Below are 13,931 nucleotides of genomic sequence, written 5' to 3'. Positions count from 1 at the left end.
GACCAACAGGAGTCAACTATTATTTAAAGTCCTGATTTAAACGTTTTTTTTAAAAGGTAACTAAGCCTCCTGCTCCACCTTGTGTAAGACTAATTAGTTTTGTGCCTTACGTCAAATTTCAAGACAGATCAGAAAGAACACTAAAACATACCATAAGTAGCTTTTAATAGCCCACTTGACAAGGTTTTTTTTTTTTTCTTGTTTTTTTTTGTTGTTGTTGTTGCATGAGGCACACACAATGCAGATGTAATCCCGTCTATGTTACTGTACATTTTGGTGTTATCGTAGTTTTCCCTTAAATATTTCCCTGTCTCTGGTCGGGAAGTGCTCTTCTAACACCATCAGCGCCATACCGCTCCTGGATGCTGCGCTGGAGTACGCATGCGCAACACAGTGGAATTACTGCACAGCGCACTCTAAGTTGGATTTTCTCTGCCTTCACGGAAACCAGAAACATAAAAGTATGTCGATCTTTAGAATAAGACAAAAGGGCTTTATGCGCGTCTGGACGTTCCCCGTGATAGTGGCCGTGGTGTGTGCGCAAAGGTAAGTCTGATCCAAAAGCTCTCCTCACTTCATATGGCTGTCTGTACTCCACACACACACATACACACACACACACACACACTCACTCACTCTCTCTCACACACACACACACACACACACACACACACACACACACACACACACACACACACACACACACACACACACACACACACACACCTAAAATGATCTCTAAGGATATACATCTGAATCTAACGGTGTATTTTTCATTCTTTGCAGTGTCAATGATCCAAGCAATATGTCTATCGTAAAAGAAACTGTTGATAGACTATTGAAAGGATATGACATTCGCTTGAGGCCAGATTTTGGAGGTACCGCACGTTTTTAATTAGGTTAATTATGTCAGCCTTTTAACATCACCTCTAAACTTTCATATAGTTAAATCATAAGCGTGCCACTGTGAAGGGTGTCGCGAAAATATATCCGGTTATTTCAGGTTTGGAGATGATCCGGACACTTGGTTTCACTTGTTTAAAATAAAAATAAAAAATCGCATAAACTGCTTAAAAACGGGATGTTTGATTGGTGCTTCGCAAAGTTGACGAATTATGTACTAATGCACATTTTATCAAGTGGTAGCTGCATGTGGTTCTTCTGACTGGCACCAATTCGTAAGCAATAGCAATATCACTATGATCACGAGGATGAATATAGCTGTGTATTGTAAATCATCATACACGATCCTATTGAAATCTGTGTGTTTAGGGAATCTTTGGTTTACTTTTCATCACATCCTGGATGTTATCAGGCTGACTTTGAGTTAGGCTCATGCATGATATGTCCATTTGTGCAAAACACAATCAATTAGCTGTATCATCACTGGTGTGATTTGGTTTACAGGTCCTCCGGTGGGAGTGGGGATGAATATAGACATAGCCAGCATAGACATGGTATCAGAAGTGAATATGGTAAGTGTCCTGTTTGAGACCATTTATATGAGCTCATTTAACCCCCCTTTCCCCCAACTCTCTGTTCCAGATATTTCATTTGAAAAGTTGTCGTTCATATCAGTGGTGCTTGTATGATCATTTTGCAGTGAATGTTATGTAGTATTCATCAGAAACTTTTCAGAGCTTGCAATACCTTTTATGCTCAGTATTCACATATGGACATGAATATTGGTCAGGAAGAGCTAATGTGGTTTCTATGGCAACATATTTCCTTCTGCAAATGAACTGAATGTTTTTGCTGGGATTTATAAAATGGCAAAACAAGTGGATGCCAGCAATAATTTACCCATCTTGGTTTTTTTGTATACTCTTTCTACCCCTAAGGTTATCTGGTAGGATTTTCCCCCCCTTAGATACAAGAGCATCCCCTAGTGATGGCTCTGAAGTACAACATGACATTTTCTGTTTTGAGGTCTGGTCAAGTGAGGTGATATTCATAACAATAACTGAGAACTGGTAGTGTATTTTCAATACAGCATGACCTGGCTGCGTTGTATTTTGAGTTATTTGTACTCTTAGCAGGATTTTGAGCATGTGTTTCTATTGTTCTCAAAATAGTCCAGTGATATTCACTACGAGTTACACGTATTGATTTTTTTTCCCTTCCCAGAAAATACAAGGTTTGAGAGGCGAATGTGTGCAAGTGGCTCATGTGCCTGCTTATAGTCTTTGCAATTCCGTCGCACAATAATTATTAATGTTTTAAGCAACAGTGCACGCATTCATTAGTACTGTCAAGATGTCTTTAGGACAAAACAATGATTACGAGTTATGCAGTTTATGTCTGAGTGTGTGTGTTTGTCTGAGTGAGTGCATTTGTGTGTGTCCGCAAGCTAAAATAATGTCATTACTAGTCCCAGAAAGCAACAATGCACAGATCACTGCTCTAAACCCTTTCACATTTTCTTGGCTTGGGTCTTGCATGCATTCATCTGGATTAAACATTCTTTTGCACTGGATAAATAGCTAGAGCGAGTGTCCAAATCACCATGAACCTTGATGTCATGCAGCTCCCTGTGGCAATGGGGAATATTTGGTATTGGCACTTGAAGTAATGTGTCAGCCCATCTTCATAATGGGAGAAGAGGAGTTGGCCAGGCTCTCCTCTCCGAATGCTTCAATTGAATAGATCCGCAGAGAATGAAAGCTTACAATATTTTGCCTTTGTTTTAGAGCATTTTTTATGTATACTATTTATATCTATCCCTTCTTATCTGTGAAGCCTGTTTACTTTATCTTTTTTTATCTCCGCCTCGTCTATACACTGTAAACAATTTCAACCCACTAAAATTGAAAGTTTGTTTGGTGCCTTGATCAAACCGGTTTTACAACCTGCAGTGATGAGTAACTCCACTCTACTACTTTAAATACTGATTAAACTCATAAAACCCATGAAATGTAGTAGAAATTACAGACATTTTTCAGTTGAATAAATGGAAAGATGTGGCTGAAACATAATGAAAACATTTTCACAGTATGTTGCCGCATTTTTATTGTTTGATAGGCTTTAGCTCAGTGTGGTGTAATGGAGGCTAGCTAAGAGCCGCTGTGCGAGTAAACCTCACTCTGATCTCTTACGCTCTAGTGACTGACTCAAGGGGTTGGAGCCTTTGTGCTGCGTCCACACCAAACGCGAATAGAGCGTCAAAATCGCGTCTACCGCGTCTAGTTTGACACATGTACATTTTGAATCCATTCGCGCGACGGCGGCGAATTGGATGCGCGTAGAAATCGAGCGTTTAAAGTGAAATAGACGCGCGTTCAAGGCGCTCCAGGAGAAATGTCATAAAACACCACTCTGCCTCTTTTCATTTTCATTAAAAATATATATTAAGCATTAATAGCCACACAAATGTGCTACAGGCAACTCCTACATTATCTGCATGTATATTTAAATATCCTTAAAGTTATGAAACTTCTCTTTGCCCTCAGTCAAAACGATTTGGCAGACAACAAATTATAGATTCATGTGACCAAAGATCACCCGTTAAATCCACACAAGATGAACCACTACAGGTCATCAGAGCCAGCGGCAAACGTCAGAAGTACTGGCTGAGGAAGGGCTGCTCTCGCCGGGGTTAATGAACGCTAAGCGCCCGCTGATCGCCTGGGTCTCACAACTCCAAAAACACAAGATTATTTTTTTATAAATAGGTGCTCTCTTTATAAATAAACCACAGATTTGAGCTTTAATCAACTACATTCTCACCTGAAAAAGTCTTAACTACATTTTGTGACACAATAGTAGTATTTTTAAATTATGCAGGGTTTCTCTTTAACGTCACTTTACCACGTGACCGCAGCGAGCAGGCTCCTGATTGGTTAACGTGGCGCGAATTGACGCCAAAGTTAATTTTTTAAATTCGGGCGTCAGACGCGAATTCGCTTCAAACGTGAGAATGCACAAAAGCACCAGTCAAGACGCTCAATTCGCGTCCAATTTGCGTCATTCGCGTGAACTGGACGCGCGAATGAGGCGGATTCGCGTCCTCCGCACCACGGGACCTCCAGACACGCGTCAACGCGCCTTTCCATTGACTTAACATTGAAATCATTCGTGCCAGACGCTCTATTTGTGTTTGGTGTGAACGCAGCATTAGCCTCCTTGTTAGAGCATCCGACTCTCATGCCGACGGACCCGGGTTCACGTCCCGCTTGCAGTGGGCAAGTATGAACAGTAGGGGTTACACTGGCATCAAAGTTCACTTTTTCCTCTTTTCTGGGTTTGATTTTGAAGACAATAGATCATAAGACATTAAAGTTATTTAATTATTATAATTAGTATGTTTTTTGAATATTCCCTTTCATGCGTAATATGGCTGTTTGGGAATGTTAATGTTCTTCAAAGTTGTCGAATATGCACGAAAAATAAAGTTATTGTCTTCTAAAAGAAAGAATCAACCCTGAACCACCTAAACGAGTCGTCTGTAATTCGAATCCCACTGCATTACGGTTCTACATCACTAGATACGACATTTGCATAATATCCGCCTACGTTGTACGTTGTCTGTCTGCCAACACGTCCTTTTACTGCCCAGTACCAGTTTATTTGGACCAGCAACCTGTCAGTATGAATAATTATTGATGTATATATTTTCTAATGAGTATTCAAAATACATAGTTTTGTGTTTTATATTGTGTATGTTAACTGGCTAACTAACGTTATACTGTCTTACTGAAATGCTTCTGCTAATCAGCTGTGAGCTGCAGAATTACCTAAAACTGATTCTATTAATTAATTGTCCGCCGTTCTTACTACTTTGAGTAAAGATAAAGGATGGAGCAAGATTTGTTTTGCAAACTTTAATGTTCATCAGTCATTCATGTTAGCGCTGGGCTAGCGCATGTGCAGTTCCCGCATGTGCATCGCAATAAATTAGAAACGCACACATGCATGGGTTTGTCGATGGACGCACACTTGCTAATGCTCATGGTGAGGAATTACAGCTGCAACATCTCATAATGAAACTCCTGCTCATGTCGATGCGATGGAGGTTCGGGTTGAATAACTAATCTTCCAATGTTTCATCATCGGACTCGCGCTCGGATTGATATGGTGAAATCGACGCCATCGTTACTGTCTTTACAGTGTGTACAATCACTGAGGAAGCCTCTGGAGCTGAAGTTCAGCTTCCGACATGCGCTGTAAGCGGTAGACCAATCACAACAGACTGGGCCGTCTGACCAATCAGAGCAGAGTAGCTCGCGGAAAGGAGGGATCTAGAATCATTGAAAAAATGTGGTGATATGCAGTGTATATTATGAGAAAATGAAAGTGTTTTTTGACCTTTGATGCTTGTTAAACCTGTTGTAGGAGACTCCAAAACTAAATTAGGAGCCTTTAAAATAGCATAATAGGGGCACTTTAATGTTTATTACACCACAGGCTCAAAGTCATTCCTGAATAGAATAACCAGCAGTGCTCTTATGGTGTTCTTCCTTGTTCTCTGTGTTACAGGACAATATTAGCAATGTGATTAATTAGAAGAGGCATTAATGATATTATACTCATTCTAGCAACTCTGATCTTTACATCCTTCATGAAATTACACCTATTACACCATGAAACGCATGAGACAACAAATGTGTTGGAGGCATTACTGTACTATTTACACTTTCAAGCATATAGTCAAGTCAAGTCAACTTTATTTATATAGCGCTTTTAACAATGCAGATTGTTTCAAAGCAGCTTAACAGTGTTAAAGAGGAAAATAATGCAACAGAATTTAATTCAGCCGTATAGCCATTCCGGAGAAAACGGTGATGTCATCAGTTCATTTCAATTATCATACAGTGACAATGTGGGCTTTAGATCAGTAATTAGATCAGTAATTTAGTTTATATGGTTAATTTAGTTTAATAATTAGATTTATTTGGATATTTAGTTTAAAAATGTAGTGTCCCCAACTGAGCAAGCCAAGCCAGAGGCGACAGCGGCAAGAAAACCAAAACCCCATCAGGTGACCTAATGGAGAAAAATAAACCTTGGGAGAAACCAGGCTCAGTCGGGGTGCCAGTTCTCCTCTGGCCAATGAACAAACAGCATATGATTATTATTCTGACAACTTTACAGGTCAGAGGTCATAATAGATCGGAATATTCGAAAGATCGGAGGCAACACACCGAAGACGGGTTTATTGAGGATGCCGTATTGATGAAACAATTATTAAAGTGCAATATTCGAGAGATTGGAGTCATCACGCCGGAGACGGTTTTATTGATGATGCCGTGTCGATGAGGCAATTCCAAGGGGAGTCTAATTGACACGGTCTCTGCAGACACTTTAGGGTCACACGTTGGTCATGTCTGGGCGCAGGTCCACCATCTGATCTGGATACAGCCCGGATCCGGCTGACTGCAGTAGACCTCGGGATAAAACAGAGAGACTAACATTGAAATTCATATACAGTGTCACAAAACTGCTTTAGTTCCCTCATCAGTAGAAGTCACACTACTCCAAATAACACTGTAATTCAATTCCTGTTTTTTTTATTAGCTTTTCTGATTGAATTTCAAACCACATATTAATGGTTTTGTCATATCACAGCTACATGGATTAGAGTCAAATAAGCAAAGAAAAGAGAATTTTGTTGCCTGTCTGAACAAAGCCAAAGAGACACTCATACATTAGCATGTTTATATGAATTTGTACTTCTATTTAAAGAACTAGCACCCTAATCTTCTCCACTCCAGTTTATTCTCTTGTGAATCATTGGATATAACTCTCGACTCTCTGAAGTTTGAAGTAGAGGTTTGAAATGTACCCTTTCCACCTGTGTTATTTTGTTAGCAGAGCAAACATTTTCTTGAAACAAAGTTACCCTTTTCCCATTGAGCTCCCAGGACTGGGCTCCATTGTATTATTAAATTATACGTGAACTTATATGAGGCTTGCTCGGAATTACCCCGCTGGAGCTGTGCCGAAGCAAAATGACTCTATGCTTTCAACTTCTAGCCCTATATTGCTTCTGACTCATTCAATTCTGTCCACGTACATGGTCACATGTCTCCATCATCAAAGGTCCTCTGTATCTCCCACAGTAGGTGTTAGATGATAAAGTAGGTCTGCCCAGAGAGAAGAGCAAAGGTCAGGAATGACCGCGGGCAATATGACTCGGTGACATAGACTTGCAAAAGCTTCTTGACATTAACAACCTGCCATTTTCTTGGAGGCAGTTAGGGGTGTGGTTGTAGGGAAGGTTGTGCTCCTCGCAGCACCTTAGGTGTGCGTGATTCACCAAAGGACAGATGAATGCAAACAAAGGGGGAAACTGAGACTGAGTGCTAATGAATGGTCTTGCAGCTTCTAGGCTGAAGTGAAGCCTGATGCTTTTTGATCTTGGGTGCAGATTGATATTTGCAGTGCAAACGTGTGTTTTTTTTTTTTTTCTTTTCTGTCTGTCTTCACTGCAGTCTTTGTTCTTACCATGACCTTGACCCATAGGAAAGAAAGAAAAACACACACATTTGATCTCAATTGTTTCTGATAGACAACTGTGAAATGGAGAGTGACTGAGAAGTCCCCTATTTCAAAAGAAGTCTCAACAATGTCTCAAACAGTGGCTTTCTCTTCTAGGATACCAAAATCAGAATAAGTATGAGATTATTCACATTCAGTTTATGGTTCCTTCTGTATGTCAACACATATCTTGGGCCCTATCATACACCCGGTGCAATGCAACGCCAGGCGTGACGCAAGTGTTTTTTGCTAGTTTCAGCCTGACGCAGTTATCATTTTCACGTCCAGTACCACGTTGTTTAAATAGCAAATGCACTCGCGCCCATCTGTTCACTAGGGGTGTAACGGTACACGTGTGTACCAAACGGTAGATGCAATCTTTAACAGTTAACATACTTCAATCCTAGTTCCCATACGAACATAATAAGTATTCAGTCCATTTTATCACGAAATTCAAACGATGAATGCCGTTTTGACGCTCTTTAATGTGACGTGACTGATCACTGTATAGACGCGCGAGTGAACACGATCATCTCTTCATAAAAAATAAACATGAATGAACATCTGAAGGTATGTTGAGGATACATTAACACTTACTGAAACGTATCATATGTCGTGTAATCGCTCTGTGTTTAAACTGCGGAAAGATGTCAATAAAACAGCTTGTAAACAATGTCACGCAGCATCTCATTTACCTCAGAAGTCATTCAGTGTCCACAGCTGTCAGTTCACTAGAGAAATCAACTCTTTCACTAAATATATGCACTATATTAGCCTATATATTCATTATATTCTACTTGAACTGTTAGTGATGTCTTGATTATTTAATGTGTTTAAATAAATCTGTCATGAAAATGACAGCCACTGTGTATAAATTATTATATTTCAACAACGAATTGGAGAAAAAATTATTTCATTATTAGATTTAGAAGTTAATGCAACTCTTTAATGATGCCGTATGTGACGTTTACATGTTTGCATGCAATGTGTTATTTGAGTGTTGATAATTATATGTAAAAATAAATAGCAACTGAGTTTAGGCTAATAGTTTGGGCCCTGTTGTTAACCTTTAATATTACAGTAATGTGTAAGTAAGGGCTCCCTATTTAGTTTACAGCATTATTATTAAGAAACTTTCTTATGATTGAATTAATTTAAGGACATACCTTTTTTTTTTCAGCAAACAATTTTTCAGTAAAAATACTGTTTAATGAAAATAAATAAAAAGCAATTTTGTAAAACTGCTGTACCGAACCGTGACTTCAAAACCTAGGTACGTACGGAACCGTCAGTTTTGTGTACCGTTACACCCCTACTGTTCGCCCATGGGTGTGCTGGTCTGAAAACCAGGTGTGTTCAGGAGCATTGTTGGCACATTGCTATTTTGAGGACCTGAAAACGACTGCGCCATTGACCAACAAAAACCTGCTCTAAAGTCAATAGCGCAGTATTTTTTGTTATTTAAAGGGCGTGTTAGTAATATGAGCCTATAGGCGGTGGACAATGCACGTACACTCTGATTATTACACACACAGGGACGCAGCAGCACACACACATTTTTAAATATTAAAAGGATTCCTCTCTGGAGAAGCTTCAGTCTTTCCACTAGCAAATTCCTCCATGGAAATAGCGAATTTGCCAGGGTGCAAAAGGAAATGGGAGATGAGACTCTGATTGGTTAATTGCACGTTACACCCAAAACACACCCATTACTCATTTAGAGACTAGGGACAACCCTTTTGGACCATGCGCTTTTACCGTTTTTTCCCCCCCCGTTGTTAAACTAGCAGAAGTGGATTCGGACACACCCTAAGTGCACCTCAGATCATTAAAATAAGGCCCCTTTGTTTGTGCTTTTATTTCTTTTAAGGAATTATATGAGCCACATCAAAGACAAAGTTTATGCTTAAAACAAATAAAACACAAATGATAACTCATTGCATCTGTTGAACAGTACAAGGTCAGCCTCTGAGGAATACAGTTTTGTTCTGGGGAAGGTTCTGTTATTTCACCAATGCCTCTTGTTTACAGCTATATGATTCCAAAAGCAGAATTCACTACTGATATACTGATAGAAGTTTAAAAAAAAAGAGCAAATGGACCCCATCAGTCCATAAAGGCTCCCAGAACAGGTTAATGGCATTATAAGCACACCAAAATATTCAGCAAACCAAGAGGCTGAAAGCTTAGCGTGAGCGTATGAGGATGTTTGAATCCATCCCAATCTTTTTAAGTCTATTTTTTTTTTCCGAGGAACACATAAATCCTTAGATTTTCAAATGTCGATTTATTTGTATAGGAATGCTCAATGCTGATAGTAATGTGCTAGATTGATGATATAATGTGCCACATATATCCTGTGACATGTCATTGTGGTGACCTCTGTCTTCTCTGATTGAAAAACATGATGATTTGTGAGCATGAAATGGGGGATGTTTTAGGATGAGTGGCGTATCTGTTCTAACTGAAGCATGCACTGGTTTTGTGTGTGTGCTGTTGACCCAGCTGGACTGTGCTGTTTCAATACACTTGAGATAAGGAGCATATTTGCCTCTCTAACATACAAAATAGAGGGCATCCTATGTTTTTATTTTTCAATTATTTTTATTTATTATATATTTTTTAATTAGATTAAGATAACTGTAGAAAAAAAAACTTTAGATGATAGAGCTGCATTGTCCTGTGTTGTAATTAAAATAATGTAAATGCTCTTTTCAAGCACTTATAGAAGCAGCTTCAACCTCTCAGTTCTCTTAATTAACTCTTTGACGGCCCATGGTCAAGCACTAAATAACTTGAATTTTGCTTTTGGGTTTGGTTCGTGATTTCGAATCAATACGTTTGTTTTCTAAAACAGAATGTCCTTTGTGAAGACAATGAAATCCAGCAGCTTTTAATGGGCTTGCATTTGGAAAGAAGCATTGTAATGATTGTTTTGTTTTTCGCTAGTGAGGGCTGCCCTGGACTAAAGATTTTTCTAGTTGACTATTAGGCGTTCATTTAAGCGATTAGTCAACTAATCGCACTTAATAAGCCAAATCATTATAATGAGTCTTTAATTGAATATATACAATACATAGCATATCAACGCTCAAGCGCACACATACATCGTGCCTCAGCGCACAGACAAAAATAATGATTATGAATGTGTTGTGAAAGAACAGCAAGGAGACTGTGTGAATATTTAAGAAATGTATTGATAAACTGCTGTTTTCGGCTGCAGTGATGAAGTTGACGATGCTGGCGCATCATGTCCGCAGAATAGTGCACGATTCATAATGTAATCTTAGAATATTTGTTTTCTATTGTTCATTTAAAAATAGACATTCAAGCTTTCGATAGATGTATTTCTCTTGACTTAGAAAAGTTCACGCTGACTTTCGGTTTATTTTTTTGGCTCAAGTTCACAGAGACGGCAGAAAGCGCATCCTGTTTGTTTTTATTTTAATTAGTTTAAAAAAAAGTATTTTAAGTTAAATGCAAGTGATCGCGCCACCGCCTTCATGTAGTGCAGTAACATTTATAGGTTAATGTGAGAGCGAGCAGCCATGTAAAGTTGCTACTTCAGTACTTACATGTTTCAAATGATAAGCCATACTTAAGGTCGATGGATGATTGGATTTCGTGCCAGACATACTGTAATTACCACACGGACCCGCTCTTAACCATCTGGGCCCATATTCTATGAATCCTCGCAGAAAGCTCCTAATTTAACTTTTAAACTTCTACGTAGGAGTCTTCGCTTAAGAGTGAATCAGGGCCGATTTGAGAGGAAAATACAAAAACCTTTTTTTTTCTTAGTGGGGAGGCGGGGCTGATCCTGTTGCTACGTATGATACAGTCTTTTAAAGACTGTGATTGGTTGGTTGTCCAAGAAGGAAAATAGAGCCCTTTTTAAGTATAGAGTCTATACCAACTTTCACTTTGAAATTACAGGCGTCATTTGTCCTTTTTTACCATACTCTCTCTCACACATATGTACTGTATATGTACACTCACCTAAAGGATTATTAGGAACACCATACTAATACTGTGTTTGACCCCCTTTCGTCTTCAGAACTGCCTTAATTCTACATGGCATTGATTCAACAAGGTGCTGAAAGCATTCTTTAGAAATGTTGGCCCATATTGATAGGATAGCATCTTGCAGTTGATGGAGATTTGTGGGATGCACATCCAGGGCACGAAGCTCCCGTTCCACCACATCCCAAAGATGCTCTATTGGGTTGAGATCTGGTGACTGTGGGGGCCATTTTAGTTCAGTGAACTCATTGTCATGTTCAAGAAACCAATTTGAAATGATTCGAGCTTTGTGACATGGTGCATTATCCTGCTGGAAGTAGCCATCAGAGGATGGGGACATGGTGGTCATAAAGGGATGGACATGGTCAGAAACAATGCTCAGGTAGGCCGTGGCATTTAAACGATGCCCAATTGGCACTAAGGGGCCTAAAGTGTGCCAAGAATACATCCCCCACACCATTACACCACCGCCACCAGCCTGCACAGTGGTAACAAGGCATGATGGATCCATGTTCTCATTCTGTTTACGCCAAATTCTGACTCTACCATCTGAATGTCTCAACAGAAATCGAGACTCATCAGACCAGGCAAAATTTTTCCAGTCTTCAACTGTCCAATTTTGGTGAGCTTGTGCAAATTGTAGCCTCTTTTTCCTATTTGTAGTGGAGATGAGTGGTACCCGGTGGGGTCTTCTGCTTTTGTAGCCCATCCGCCTCAAGGTTGTGCGTGTTGTGGCTTCACAAATGCTTTGCTGCATACCTCGGTTGTAACGAGTGGTTATTTCAGTCAAAGTTGCTCTTCTATCAGCTTGAATCATTCGGCCCATTCTCCTCTGACCTCTAGCATCAACAAGGCATTTTCGCCCACAGGACTGCCGCATACTGGATGTTTTTCCCTTTTCACACCATTCTTTGTAAACCCTAGAAATGGTTGTGCGTGAAAATCCCAGTAACTGAGCAGATTGTGAAATACTCAGACCGGCCCGTCTGGCACCAACAACCATGCCACGCTCAAAATTGCTTAAATCACCTTTCTTTCCCATTCTGAAAGAAAGTTTGGAGTTCAGGAGATTGTCTTGACCAGGACCACACCCCTAAATGCATTGAAGCAACTGCCATGTGATTGGTTGATTAGATAATTGCATTAATGAGAAATTGAACAGGTGTTCCTAATAATCCTTTAGGTGAGTGTATATATTCCTTATTTTTTATTTACCATGCTGTTAATGTTTTACCTAATGTATTTGATAGGAAATGACTAGCGACACAATACGTTTCTGAAAGTGCTGTAATTGTGTGATCACTTTGCTTGTAGAAGGTTGTGACAGACCCAAATCATCACGGCTGCATATATGCATTTTTCCAGTTGCCAAACATGTTAATGTAGTGATTACTTCCATTTCTGGCACTATGGCATTTCTGCGCTGTGTCTAATAAGATCGGTCACAAACATGACCCCTGTACAATCTAATGTGTAGTGTCTTATTAATTCACTCATGCATTGTGTGCAACACTTTTCTTCTCCCTCTTCGAGTTTTGTCCATTTCTCTGCTGCTAAAGAAACAATTTTGGTCCTTAAGACCTCTTTTAAGGGTTAAGATGCTTTCTGAATTACTGGGAAACACCCACCTTTCTAAGAATTTTCTTAATTTTGTCACTAGGAGCTACTCTTTGCATTAAGATTTATCTTGAATACGGGCCCTGTCCTGAGTTTTTTTCTTTTTTGACTAACTGACTAATATTAAAATTTTTGGTCGACTAAGCCTCTTCTAACAATGAGTCGACTATTAGGGGGCAGCCCTAACACCAGTAATGTTTTTTTCTCTTTTTCTAAGGAACGTTTATAAAAGCTATTTAAATGCCCTAATTGAACTATGGCTTAATTCTGGCTTAGTCTAAGCCCTGTCTGTAAAACCGGGCATAAGGCATAAGTGTTTTCTGCCTTGCAAGCGCAAGTGTTTCCTAGAGGAAATTAAAATATAGTTAAGCAAGTGGTAATATGTTTGACAGCTGCAGCTGGTTGGGGCTGCCCATCCCAGCCCACTCAGGTTACAACATCGCTAATTATTGTGGAATAAAGGCACTAATGACTACCAACAAACCCAGAGGTGTAGCATTTTTAAACTTCTTCTGACACCATTTATGCTGCCTTGTGTGTTTTTGCCTTCAATGCTATACGGAAAGTCTTTTCTTATCATTTTTTACTATTCTCAATCTAGCTAGCTAAAATTGTATGTGTGCATGTTAGACAGCATTACAATAGCTCATATTTCACTAGTGCTAACCTCTTATGCTAAGATTGATGCCATGAATATTTAGGGCCTGATTTACTAACAGCTTGCTCCAGTGCAAACTCTCTTTTTTTGTAAACAAAATTCTGTCAGGATTTACTAAAGACACGCAGTGAAAAATTAGTGCTGAAAAGGAGTGGAT

At 39.4% G+C, this 13,931-nt stretch overlaps 1 protein-coding gene across 1 annotated transcript in view; it reads left to right on the top strand.

Moving 5' to 3' along the window:
- Positions 1-367: 367 nt before the first annotated feature.
- gabrb2b (gamma-aminobutyric acid type A receptor subunit beta2b) overlaps positions 368-13,931 on the top strand; it is a gene marked incomplete at its 3' end in the record, with an annotated part of 190,312 nt that continues 176,748 nt past the window's right edge. Inside the window, exons 1-3 of the mRNA XM_079834025.1 lie at positions 368-546; positions 787-878; positions 1,408-1,475. Coding sequence (XP_079690151.1) covers positions 464-546; positions 787-878; positions 1,408-1,475 — 243 coding nt within the window. The 5' untranslated portion in view covers positions 368-463. The remainder of the gene's footprint in view (positions 547-786; positions 879-1,407; positions 1,476-13,931) is intronic.

The sequence above is a fragment of the Gobio gobio genome, assembly GCF_949357685.1.
Source record: "Gobio gobio genome assembly, chromosome: 14".
In the NCBI taxonomy this organism is placed as follows: domain Eukaryota; kingdom Metazoa; phylum Chordata; class Actinopteri; order Cypriniformes; family Gobionidae; genus Gobio; species Gobio gobio.
Note: the sequence above shows the minus strand (reverse complement) of the source record. Positions and strands in the feature narration are given on the sequence as shown.